Genomic DNA, 13,701 nt, shown 5'->3' on the forward strand with positions numbered 1-13,701 from the left:
GTCGCTAGTTGATCCTAGTAATTTTGCACATGATGGCATCTGATGGTAATCTCGTCTAAGAATTTTGGGTATACATGCACTAAGCTTTGGAGCAGTCAAATCAGAAGAATTTTTAGAAATAATATGCTTGCGTCCTGATTAATTCGATAGCATAGCAAGCACCCCAACAACTACGGTTTAGAAGCATCCTGTTATATTATCATGGTACATGTATAGTTTTTTTCTGAGCGCGGTTTTATACACAGGTCTGACGATTTCCGGTGACAAAATTAGTTCTCACGTTGACCGTTGCGGTTAAGGCAAGTGCATGACAAACCTCGCGTCTTTATGATTGCTTGTGTTATTTGTTGTGCTTCCAAGGTTCTTTGTTCTTCTTTGGAATTTCTCCAATATGATATTTTCATTCGGAACTTCAGACATTGCAGGTTGGTAAATTCCGAGCCAACGCTGCGGCAGGTTGGTAAGTCTGAGCCAACACGCTGGTAAACTCCGAGCCAGCGCTACCAAAACAATAGTCCAATTTTAATTCAAATTTCATGTTTGGAGTGAAAATTCTAATTGTGTTCATTGACTAATGTTCTTACGGTTTCATATTGTAGTTGTTGAGTATTTCTATACACATTCTTGCATTTTATTTAGTTTTTAGGTACTAACGATATGCATGGGAGGGAGTAGCTCACTACCAATACAACCGCTTAGACATTTGTTCACATGCTGCCCCGATAGTCTTATTAGTTGTTGCCGTAGTATTGGAGTCTAGTACTGGAGCCTTTTGCACGACTTCGTGAGCCTTTGGTTGCTCTAGTTTTAAAACTTGACTCTTTAAATATTTATGCACTATGTGATCTGTCCGGATTATTATCTATGTTATCATAGTAAATCTTCTGTGTTATACTTGTTGTGTATGTCCTTGAGATCTCTATGTCCTTCAAAACAAACGATATATTTTCGAAATCTATAATTTTCTTTTAGTTTGGTGAAATTTATATAGGTATGGTCGCACTGTCAAGTGTTCAGAAATCTGGGGTGTTACATTAACGTTCATGCATGATAGCATGTTTTCTCCCTCCCTCATGAATATTTGTCACTGAATGTTGACAAAACTACCACATGGTACATTAACTTATTGGTTAACTTCTTAATTAAATATAGGCATGCATACTTAATTAGTTCCCTAATTTTATTTGGTGACTTATGAATTTCCTTATGAGTTTTGAGTTTTATAAAATATTGGAATTAAGGTTAATAATTTTGAATATTCTGTGCTTCATGTTTTCTCCAAAATATGTGGCTTGTCTTTGATAATATATATGGATATTAAAATATAGCATATATGTTGGTTTTACTTTATAGTAAAAAATCTATTAAAATAATTTTCAAATTTCAAATATATATTGGTTGCTGAAGGTTCTGTCAAGCATATTCACCATTGTTTAATGTTTTGTAATCATTCTAATATCTAATTTCTCAGAAAGTGTACACTATTTTTCCTATAGATTTCTAATAGTTTCTATAGTAGGAAAAATAGATTATTGATATGCACCTACTCAACAAAATAGATAAATTTGCAGACAAAGTCACCTTAATTAACTCACAATACACATTAGTAACGGGGGCGTATCAGGTGCAAATGAAGAAAATCTAAAAATCTGAAAATTTTCCTTACCAGTCATCCGATTCTGGGCCAATGGCTATGATTTTCAAGACTAGTCTCCCATTTCTGAAGTTGGCATTTTGCAAAACAACGTCTGCAACCCATTACACCTTTACATAGAACCCCTCCCAAATTTTTCCTCCCTGGAATCATCATCGTGCCCTTCCTCTGTGTGCGATAACGATTGCGATTTCTGACTAACGATGAAGAACACAAGCAAGAAAATTCACGGATACAAATTTGTGGATTCCGATCTAAGCAATATATATACATTGTGGACAATTTTAATCTGAAAACCAAATAACACATGCATGTGGAACAACAACCGGATCTAAAACATAATTTCTCTGAACATCACTGCGGACGAATCCTAAGAACAAACTGTAAACTCCCCGTAAAAATGGGAACTCGAAGAAACGAGAAAATTACAGAGTTGTATCCCTCGATTTAGTTTCGATCTATACTAGATGACGGCAGCTCCATGGAAAGATGGCACGGCTAGATTTGACGAGCAGTTAACCGAGGCAGCGGCCCTGCCGAAGTATACTTGCCCGTTGGTCGGATCTAAGGAAGAAGTGCCTCCTGCGGCACAGAGTAGGGCGCCGATGTCAGATCTGCTTCGGAGGAGTTTTGGCCGGTGGATAAAGATGGTACTCATCCGGAGCAATACAAGGAGATGCCATTGCTTGTGATGCACTAGAAGCTTCGTGAAGTTGAGATGGCGTCCTGGGCTCTTGGGTGCTGTACGGGATGTGTGCAGAAGAGAATGGGTATTGAAGAGGAGGAAATGAATGTGTTAGGGTGTTTCTATAAAATGTTTAGTCGTGGGAAAAACTGAGAGAGATCTAACCTTTCGCTCGGAATCTGACGGTCGTGGAGTAAATTTGCAGATTTGTAGAAACTAGTATGTTTTCAGGTGATACGTTGCGGCTCAAAAAATTATGGGGGAACTTTCGTCGGTATCTACAGGTCTATGGTTCGCTATCTATCTTTGGCTGCCTCCAGAAGAGTACAAGATTGTGTTCTGGAAGAAAAAAGAAATTGAAGACCTCGAAGATTGGTTACTATCTTTTAGACTTTATTTTATTATCATTGAAGTCAGTTCATGTATCTCTACCATGTACTATTTATTGCTATGAATATATGTGGTATTGATTGTCAAAAAAAAAAACTGTATGTAAATTTCATGAGGAGATGAAAGGGTGGTGTCATTAGTCAACATGCAGCGGGGATACAAAAGTTAATGCCTATTAAATGCATGTAAGGTAAAAATAGGCGGACTCAGTAACTACAACACATATTTATCATCCTCACTCGTAGCTAGGTTCTCCTAGCTATTTTCGCATAGTGGTGCCTCTTTACGGAAGAAAAAAAACACCGGTGCCTAGCTTATCAGTTGGGAAGTGTGCATGCAACATGTGTCGTCAAGTCCTCTCGTGTATTAAAATAAGTTATAGTCAGCTGACTACAAGAATTAAAATAATATATTGTTGTCTAGTTGGAGGAGAGAGAATGAGAGAAGAAGAGTGTGCTCTCATGCAAAAGTCAGCTCTAGCACGTGTTCCTAGACACTTTGTGACGGTGAATGATGGATCATACAATGATAAAGCAGTACAATTTTATAGCTTATTATTGTACATATTGCCTCTCGATTGACTATAAATAACATGGCATTTGGCTTATAGCCAACATTTTTTTTAAAAAATCACAATATATTAAGTAAGCAAGCCGCCTTATTAAAAACTTTCTAGTTTCCTTAGGTACCATGGTAAGGAAAACATTGCGTGAAAACTTGCCGCCCTGAAATCAAATGATCCTTACATGATGTGATAGCCTATCCAAGGGAAAACTAGGGGAATCATTGTCCCAATTACAACATAAATTATGAAAGTAGCTATACTTAGCTAAAGTGTGAGCCACTTCATTTGCTTCCCTAGAGCAATGCTTCACATTAACTCTGCTAATACCGTGTGCTTGTTGTAAACATACTGCTAGGATTGCCGTATAGGGATTCCATAGATCATTATTATCATTAAACGAATAGACTATCTCTAAGGAATCTGATTCCAAAACAACATGAACACAACCCAGCTATTCTGCCAATTGAAGCTCTTCTTTTAACGCCAAGGCTTCGGTAGTTCATGCATTAAGAACATTGTTGAACAATCTGCTCCTTCCCGCCAAAGCCAATCCCTTATGATTACGGAGAATAACTCCAATTGCACCTACACCATTCCAAAAGAAAGTAGCGTCAACATTTATTTTGTATGTGTGCGGATCCGGTCTGATCAAGTTTAGAATCTTTGGCTTGGAAGCTGTTTCAGCACCGTAATAGTTATGCACCAATCCTGCAATAGCAAACGTTGTTCTTGCCGGAGTAGCTACCGATTTCCCTTTTTAATTTCTCGTCTTTGCCACCATATGTACCAATCTGAAACTGCGATAAGTTCTTTAATCCCCACTGAGCTGATCGGAGAAGGCATCTACAAATCACCACATAGAAGACCCTCTAGCACAACTGAACCAGAGCGGTCAACAAGGGCCAGTTTCCATGCAAAGCCCGCCAAACAAAGATTTGAATTTTACTCGGCACTTACAATTTCCATACCTGCTGCTACACCGGATTATGTGATGATGTACTTTGATCTGCTGCTCGGTCCAGTTTATGTTCATGAAGATGGTTCCACTGAGTATAATATGATGATCGAACAGATAAACAATGTGATTATCTCATATGCCAGGCTATAAAGTCTTCATTTAAATTTTCACTCAAAGGGATCTGCAATATTCTGACGGCATCAATTGGCTTAAAAATATCTCGAATCATATTTGAATCCCACTGCAAGGAGACCGGATCAATAAGAATCAACCTAATGCCTCAAAAGAACATATTTATACTATTTTTAATATAGGACTGTGCTAATAAGGGCATGTTCTCTAGATTGATCTGTAGAGACAGGTTAAATATAGCAACCATATGCATGCAATCTATTGCCACCTAAGATTCGTTTTATTTTTTATAATTTAAAATGTTTTATTTCTTGAACCATAAATGGAAATTCAGATCCGTCTTAACGGTTAGCTTCTTCGGGACGGGTTCTTCAAAATTAGATCCCTTACTGATATATTTTGATAATTTTTTCGCAAACCTAGCTGCTAGACTAAAGTCGCTTGCTCACCAGGTTAGCTAAAGTTGGTTACCAGATTAAAATTACCAGATTTTTGAACAAAAATAGATTTGATCGGATACTCTCCCTCTAAATATGTAGATCATTTTTATACAAAAAACATTAAAAAATTATCTGGTAACTGTTATGTCAACTACAGTTTTATAACCTGGCAACTGAAGTCTCAAAAAAATGCCGTAGATATCTATTGTGATCTTGTTTTAAAGTCCTCATCGATAAAACATATAATTATTTGGATCAACAGTTAAGAAAAGACTTACTTTAAATTTTTGGATTGTCGAAGGATTCATTGCATGCATGTAATTCTTGGACCATCCGCTCTATAAGTGATGGCATGCTAACGACTGCCATCACATGGAGAAGATTTGGCAAGTTCCCTAATGCTGTGTTTGGATGCATAGAATCTTCTATGGAATTGAATTGGACTTTCAGATTCCAAATCTAAGATGGAAATGAATTGGCTCTGAAATAGAATTCAGTTGTTTGGATGTGCTCGGAATTTCATGTTGAAATCGAAGGGTGAACTCAATTCCAAATCCTGTTTGGATGTACAAACCCTGGAATTTGATGTTTTGTTGAATTTGAACAATATAAATAAATTTGTGTACATGTAAAAATATATATTAGAATGTATATATATATTATTTAGCACACACAGTACAAAAGAAATTGACCACAGCTACCCATCGTTCCCATATTAAAAAAATCGAATAAAGAATTGAACGATGAGGGCAGAGGGTCTCATCCCCATCGTTCCCAGCTCCGGCCGACACTTGCCGGCGAGGCGGCCGCCGTCTCCGACGCGGGACTCGCCTGGATCCGCCCTCCCCGACGCGGTACTAGCCTGGATCCGCCCTCCCCGACGCGGTACTCGCCTGGATCCGCCCTCCCTGAGCCAAGTGTCGTTGCAGGTTCATCCCGACGGAGTGCCTGCTAGGGGCCAAGTGTTGCGTCTGCTGTCCAAGAGCTGACGCCGAGCGCCTCCGCCGCCGTTGACCTGTGCTCGCCGTCTGCCTCCAACGGCGCAGACTAGGGTTAGGATGGGAGGGGAGAGAGACGGCCAGGGGCATAGGACCACGAGCGGGGCGCGTGGAGGAGGAAGCCCGTGCAGCGGGAGGCGAGGCAGGGAGAAGAGAAGGGGGCCAACCTGCGCGCCGCCGGTGGCCAGCATGCGCTCCGTCGGGAGGAAGCTGCGCGCTCGCTCTGTTTTTCTGGAGCGAGGATTGGAGCGACGAAGGGGTACGCGGGCAGCCTCGCGACCTGATTCCACGCGATTCAGAGGGGAGGAGCTCGGAAAGTTTTCCGGGACGTTTACACGCGACGAAGCGGTGCCGTGGAATTTGGTCAAGTTTCCAGGCCTTAATTCTGAGCCCAGTCCAAACGGTGGAAAGTGACCCCAAATTCCAGATTCCCTGATTCCATGCCTAATTCTAGACATCCAAACACAGCATAAGTAGAATATACAGTGCTATACATGTACTTTTATTATAAATCTTTATTTTTCTCATGTTTTTATCTAATATGTGTGATGTCATTTAGGTTAAACAAACAGGTGCATGGATCCTCTTTGAAGAAAGACAAATTCCTTCTATTACCTTGAGTATCAATTCTTCTACAAAATCTTTAGGATTAAGGGCTTATTTGGATTTTGCCAAACCATGTCACACTTTTTGTGCCAAACGTGTGGCGCGGCACAACTCCAGTGGCGAGAAAAGTGTGCACCATACTTGCGGAAAGACTTCGTAAAATATTATGTGTATGATATGTGGGGTAGTGTGCTAAACTTGTGGCACACAAATGAGGCATAGAACCAAGCACTAGACTAAGAGAGTTTAACATGTGTATGAGGCATAGAACCAAGCACTAGACTAAGAGAGTTTAACATGTGTAACATGTGGTGTGACAAAGCGGGCTCAACAGAACGTAAGTGTGTTAGTGTGTACGTGATAAAGTAAAACTTGACTAAATTTTACTAAGTATTTTGAAGAGAAAACATTAGAATTAAAGTGTCTTAAATCAAGAAAGGAAAAATATGGAACTGCATGATCTAGCCAGTTCAACCATAAGACCGATCTAATAGAAGAGAGCTATGCAATTATATTCAACACCTCCCATCACATCTAAGCCGGTGGTTCTTTTTTTTAGATCTCGCATGAGCCTTTAGAGGTGTATCCTTGATTTTTTTTAGGGAGACCGCAAATAATTATTTTAAATACTCGGCTGGCTAGGATTTGAACCTAGGACCATGTAGCTCTCATACCATGTGGAATTTCATGATTTAGCCAGTTCAACCATAAGACCGATCTAATTGAAGAGGGCTGGGAAATTTTGTAAAAGAATAAAATCCCTCCTGGGTAGCCTCAGTGAGCGGCTCCGGAGGCGAGGAAACCCTAGGAAAAAGGCGTTCCTCGATCTCCTCTCCTCGGCTACTAGTGACACGCCTCGACAGGCCCCCCATACGAGTGGAGGAGGGACATCATCTAGGAGGCGCATGAAGTCTATGTGTCCAGTGGAGGTCTCAAAGGCGCTTGCTAGAGCACGGCGGGGGACATCAGGATGAGGAGGAGCTCAACGAGGAAGGATGTAGCGGGTTGTGGCACAATGTGGTGGAGCTGTGGTGCGGCCTGGAGGCGGCGGCATGAGCCCAAGGTCATCGAGGAGGCTCGGACAGGAAGGAGTTCCTGGCTAGCAGTGGCTGGCCCCTCGCGTTGCGGGCGAGTAACGATGTCCCTCCTGTGATGGCCGTCGTGGGTGCTGCAGGATGGTCTAGGCCCAATATGGCCGGAGGGGCTAGGGATGTTGCTTCCTGGATGTTGCATGGTGTTGTCGATGACCTTGCAGGTCGTCCTACCTCCGTCGGAGGTGGGGACGTTGTGGATCCTTGCCTGGGTGGAGGTGGAAGATGGACCGGGCTCTTGACTGTGTGGGGTGCTGGAGGCCATGGTTCTGCGTCTATGACAGGATGGAGTTCGGTAATTGCGATGCAAGCTTACTTGGACAGTGTTGTCCCAACCCTCGTTGGCGGGGAGATGTGCAACGATATAGATGAAAATCCCGCATGGTTATTGTTGGGACAGCGGCAACGACACCCGAGGTTGTCGTTTTTCTTGTTGGAGGCATCGTCGAGGTGTGTTGGCATCTTCCTCATTCTCTCATGGTGTTGATGGCGTCTTCGATGTCGCTCCTCTATTGGGAGTATCACGTTTGGAGACATGGCTTGGAGGCCCTCTATTGCGCTCCTCCGGTGCTCGTCGTTGTCCAGCGTTGTTTCAACAAGGCCGCTATGTACGGCATAGCCAACGAGTCCATGACGATGCCCTCTCGGACCGACCAAGTTCCTCCGTCTATCTCGTTGAGACGGCTCTATTTTCTTGCTTAGGACATGTTTTTCTTGTTGTGTTGTTTTGCCCGTGGTGGCTGTTTTATACTAGCTGGTGTGGAGTTGCGCTACAAGCGAGTGTAGTTTTTTTTACTCAAATCTATGCCTTCAATAAAAATATGATACATCTTTGATGTACCCTTAAATAAAAAAAAGTATGTCAAATCATTATGTTTGTATTCATGATGAAATATACTTTCATATTTTATTTATGTATTTATTTATTTATTTCAAATGTTTATAGGATTTGTAAATTTTTGGACAAAGATAATTAAGTTTAACTTCTAAAATGCTAATACGCGTTGTAAGAAGAATGGGGGGTTACTCTACCAGAACAAGTTGTACTGTCAGACAGCAACAGATTCAGATTTAATCTATTCGCCGGTCTATATATTTAGTGCCAAGGTGAGCTTCTTACGCAGTGACAAGGCCTGCAAGCCTGCAATAGGTCCACAGCGACGACCCGATCACCCCATACATGGCTGCAGGAGAGCTGGCGACGATGCCGGCTGGTGCTGTCCTCATATTTCTCCTTCTGGCTGTCGCTTCCGCTGCCTACGACGGCGTCGGATCGGAGTCGGTAAGCCGGAGGAGCTTCCCCAAGGGCTTCCTCTTCGGGACGGCCTCCTCGTCCTACCAGGTTTCCACTTCTTTCCTCCACTGATTCAAGCATAGCATACATTGTTCGCTTTCCTTTCTCCGATCAGCACAATCTGATGGATGGTGGTAAGTACAGGTATGGAAGCTGTATCATGCATAAGCTGTTACTCCTTCCTAATGTTAGAGGTTATAGTTAGGAATGCTTTTGTTAGAAGTTAACACAGAGAAGTTCTAGGCAAATACTAGACAGGAATCATGAATGACTGAATGCTAGAAAAAGTGGGAGAAAATATTTCTCAAGTTCCAGCATATATGAGTATATGACTTGCCGACTTGGTCCATCGATACTTGATCTGATCGAAGAAGTAATATCATATATTCAGTTCTGGATCTGGTCTTATATATGCACATGCATCTGGCACACAACTGCAGTATGAGGGTGGTGCGATGGAGGGAGGCAGGGGACCAAGCATCTGGGACAACTTCACTCACCAATACCCAGGCATGTATACATCTGCAACACGCAGTAAACGGAGAATAGTATCATTAGATTTATTACATAATTTATTTTCATACTATCATAATCTTCTACTACTAATTCTATACTAACATGTTGAGCCAAAATAATGGTCAAACTGCGTGTTTGGTGTGAACATGTTTGAAAGGTCATTTATTAGGAACAGAGTAGTACTAGTATTTATTGGTCAATATTAAACTTCTTAATTTCACCAACTATATAGAAAAAGTTGTCAACAGTTACAATCTCAAACCAATATCGTTAGAAAGATCATGAAATTGTTTTCATATTGTGTGTAGTTGTTTATGTTTTTCTATATAGTTAGTCAAACTTTAAATAATTTGGCTTTGACCGAAAACAACATACATCTTATTTTGGCATAGAGTTGAACTCGCGACCTTTCGGAATCAACAACACACCAAGCCACCACGCACGCCACGCAAGCTTTATGTATATTACATCATGCGTCGCCTATTTGACCAAATACTAGAGTTCAAATTCAAATATAGGCGAAATATTTTGGTCGGTATCATTTATTCTCGGGGGTAATGAGATTATCGGTTTCCGCCGAAATTTCGGAAATTCCGGCCGAGCGGAGTACTGAAGTTAAATCTTCCTTACATCAAATGAACATCAATGAGCATTGTTTTTTCCCCATAAAAATTGGAATAGCTTTTGCAGATAAAGTTGCCGACAGAAGCAACGGGGATGTGGCAGTGGACTCTTACCATCTTTACAAGGTATGGATATAGCGATTTTAGTTTGGACGACTTAGTTTTTCTTGAAAATTTAGAGTTCCCATAAATTATATACTCAAAAGATCAATACCCGCAAAAAAAGATTGATATTACAATCTCACAATGACAAAAGAATTGAATATTAGTTCCATGAATCCTGCAATATTAATCTAGGTAGTGCTGATCAAAAATTCTGAAAACCTCAGGAAGATGTGCGCCTCATGAAGGATATGGGAGTGGATGCATACAGGTTCTCCATCTCATGGACAAGAATTCTTCCAGGTAACGATATCTTTCAATCGAGATACGTTTTACCTCTTTTTTTTCTCTGGATAAAGATTCTGCAAATCCTCCACATGCTAAGTTGATAGCATGTTCACATTGACCTTAATGAATGCATGTCAGATGGGACTCTGAGAGGTGGAGTGAACAAAGAAGGCATAAAATATTATAATAACTTGATTAATGAGCTACTATCCAAAGGTAAAGTATCTAACAATCAGCAGTAATTAATTATTTCTTATCAAATAATGGTATCAATCTGCAGGCTGCACTGACATCATGCTCGTTATTTATTCCACCACTAGATTAATCTTTATATATTTGCAGGGTTGCAGCCATTTGTGACCCTTTTTCACTGGGACTCACCTCAGGCGTTGGAAGATGAATATGAAGGGTTTCTTAACCCTAATATTATGTGAGTGGTAAAAGTATCACGAATACCTTTATGCATTTACTTGGAGAAGTAACTAGATAATGAGACATTGATGGAGTATAGTTTGGGATTTTAATATTGTAGGCCAACAGGAAAATCTTAAGTGTCGTCTAGAAGCAAGTCATTGTAAAATGGGAAATTCTAATCAAATCATCAAAATAAGTCAAGATAAACCCAAGTAAAAGAAGATTCACTAGGGGCAGCATGAGTAAGTTAGTCCAACATGCATGAAGTTATCGTGCTCCCTCTCTACCTACTCCACCATGGGCATCCATTGTAAATAGCGAAGAAATTCTGAGCGTGCGACGTTTTGGAGTTGGGGCTGCATGGAGCCCGATATTCTGAAACAATGGAAAACGGTATTCTAAATTGTCAAGAAATTCTTGAAAAAACAATCTGTATCTCACAGATGTATTCTACAAGTGTTAAAATTTTAATATGAAATACTTCTACCTTCTATAGGCTAAACAAAAAATTATGCGTTCCTAGGATATCTCTATCTGGACATGTAGAATTTAGTTTCAGAACTTTTTGAAGTTCTAAAACCCAATTTTGAATTCCAAAAATAACTTGCTCCAGTGGCCCGAGCTCATTTTTTTAAAGAAACTCTCCTCTATATATGTAATTAAGACAATCCACGACGGAACAAGTACAAAATATCTCTCAAAATATGGATAGACCATGCTCCATGCATGACAAAGATAACCCGGCCAGAAATGTTCAATAGACGTCGACGTCATTGAATATAGTAGAGACAACGACTCCATAAGACCGGCCTGCACGGTCCGCTACGAACAGATCCAACATCACCATCAAGAAATGATGGATTGATTGATGGTCACACACTCTCTAAAGCATTTTGTAAGATGTAACAAAGGAGCAACGATATTTTAATCGGGCTGTCACTGGTGCATGCAGAAATGACTATAAGGATTACGCTGAAGTCTGCTTCAGAGAGTTCGGAGATCGAGTGAAGCACTGGATTACATTCAACGAGCCATGGTCGTTTTCTGTCGCGAGCTATGCTATGGGAATTTTTGCGCCAGGCCGGTGCTCCTCTTGGGAGTTGGGGAAATGCAGCGTTGGAGATTCAGGAACAGAGCCTTACATTGTAGGCCACCATCAGCTACTCGCCCATGCAGCAGCCGTCAGATTATACAAACAAAAATACCAGGTGATTAACGAGCACTTCATTGTTAGGCATATACTGAACGACCATATGATTGATACACGTGTGTATGAAAATGCAGGACGCCCAGAAGGGGAAGGTTGGGATAACTCTAGTCTCAAACTGGTATGTTCCCTTCTCACGTTCGAAGTCCGACAATGCTGCAGCGAGGCGCGCTATAGACTTCATGCTCGGATGGTAAACTCTTTGTAATTCACACATATATTAGTTTTCAAGGTGTTGAAGGAAATGGAAATCTTACTGGCTAGGAATGCCCTTGCAGGTTTATGGACCCTCTCACGAGAGGAGTCTACCCTCATAGCATGAGAAAACTGGTCGGTAATCGCTTGCCACGGTTCACAAAGGAACAATCTAAGTTGGTCAAGGGTGCATTCGACTTCATTGGAATCAACTATTACACTGCAAACTATGCTGATAGCCTTCCCCCGTCAAATGGACTGAAGACTAGCTACAATACCGATGCTCAAGCTAATCTTACCGGTGAGTCATCAATCATCACGCAGCAACCATTTTCATTGTTTTAATTGCGCCTACTAACTATCCAAGATTGTTAGGTGTTCGAAATGGTGTCCCCATAGGTCCTCAGGTAATTTACCACTTGTGTACATGGGAACAAATCTCCCATATGTAGTTGTTCGCCCCTTTTCATGTTGGTGATTCAGTTCAGTAAATAATATGTGTGTAGTCTGGTACACCTTGGATCTACGTCTACCCTCAAGGCTTCCGTGACCTGCTGCTTTATGTCAAGGACAACTACGGCAATCCCACTGTCTACATCACTGAAAACGGTGAGCATATTTTCTCTCCCAAAAACCAGAAGGAAACATATACAGGAACTCAGAAAAACTCTTTCATTCAGGTGTTGGTGAAACCAACAACAAGAGCCTAACTATCCAGGAAGCCCTCGATGATTACGGCAGGATAGACTACTACCACAAGCACCTTCTTGCGCTACAGAGTGCCATAAGGTCGATTAGAGCACCGCCTACAGTCTACAGAGTGTCATACAAGTTCCAAACCAAATCTCTGTCATTACCTGACAATTAATGTTGCGTTGCACACGCGTGTTAAATCGCTCTGGTCTACAGGGACGGCGCAAACGTGAAGGGGTACTTCGCATGGTCACTGCTTGACAACTTCGAATGGGCGAGCGGGTACACGGTTAGGTTTGGGTTACACTTCGTGGACTACATCGATGGGCAGAAGCGGAAGCGGTATCCCAAGAAGTCAGCACGCTGGTTCAAGAAGTTCCTCAAGCGATGATCGACATGCATATATCTGGCAACCACGCGATGGAGGCAGTGTTACAATAGAGGATTGGCTGATTGTACTATCATGTGTGCTGCACGGTATTACCCCTTGTATTGGTCGTAATGACGCTGTAATAATTTCTGCTGAATTTGCAAGGTTTAGACCAACTGACTGAACGTATGCCTGCAGCATTTTTGTAGCATTGCCCAATTTGGTACCACCTCTGTTCACATTTAATCAACGCGGGACGGCAAGTTATTTCTACCTCTGTTCACAACCGTGCGTGGATTAAAATTTAAATGCGGAGGGAGTAGATTGCTAGGAAAAGGTAAATAAAGAAGATAAACCGCTTAGCAGAGCATAAGCTGGTCGTGATGGCAAAACAGAGAAAACAGCCCCTCTATGTCACACCCTAGGACAACACTAGGAGCGACCCGCTCGCGCCGCTAGAACCCTCCGCTGCCTGCTACT

At 41.5% G+C, this 13,701-nt stretch overlaps 1 protein-coding gene across 2 annotated transcripts; it reads left to right on the forward strand.

Annotated features, from left to right (window-relative positions):
* The first annotated feature begins 8,658 nt into the window (after positions 1–8,658).
* LOC124675417 (beta-glucosidase 12-like) lies at positions 8,659–13,494 on the forward strand. Of its 2 annotated transcripts, none has more exons than XM_047211494.1 (13): positions 8,659–8,861; positions 9,254–9,323; positions 10,020–10,078; positions 10,282–10,357; positions 10,481–10,558; positions 10,685–10,772; positions 11,709–11,964; positions 12,041–12,156; positions 12,242–12,459; positions 12,534–12,565; positions 12,665–12,767; positions 12,839–12,989; positions 13,068–13,494. In XM_047211494.1, the coding sequence occupies exons 1-13, from the start codon at positions 8,700–8,702 to the stop codon at positions 13,240–13,242; spliced, it is 1,584 nt and encodes a 527-aa protein (XP_047067450.1). In that variant the 5' UTR covers positions 8,659–8,699; the 3' UTR covers positions 13,243–13,494. The 2 variants fall into 2 exon arrangements, with proteins under 2 accessions (XP_047067450.1, XP_047067451.1); XM_047211495.1 differs by having other exon boundaries at positions 12,839–12,947.
* Positions 13,495–13,701: the final 207 nt, after the last annotated feature.

The sequence above is a fragment of the Lolium rigidum genome, chromosome 7 (assembly GCF_022539505.1).
Source record: "Lolium rigidum isolate FL_2022 chromosome 7, APGP_CSIRO_Lrig_0.1, whole genome shotgun sequence".
Taxonomy (NCBI): Eukaryota; Viridiplantae; Streptophyta; class Magnoliopsida; order Poales; family Poaceae; genus Lolium; species Lolium rigidum.

Coding starts and splice junctions, on each gene's coding strand:
- LOC124675417 (XM_047211494.1), top strand. CDS start 8,700: ATGGCTGCAGGAGAGCTGGCGACGATGCCGGCTGGTGCTGTCCTCATA. Junction 10,773..11,708: donor TTTCTTAACCCTAATATTAT/GTGAGTGGTAAA, acceptor TGGTGCATGCAG/AAATGACTATAAGGATTACG. Junction 12,460..12,533: donor TGCTCAAGCTAATCTTACCG/GTGAGTCATCAA, acceptor CAAGATTGTTAG/GTGTTCGAAATGGTGTCCCC.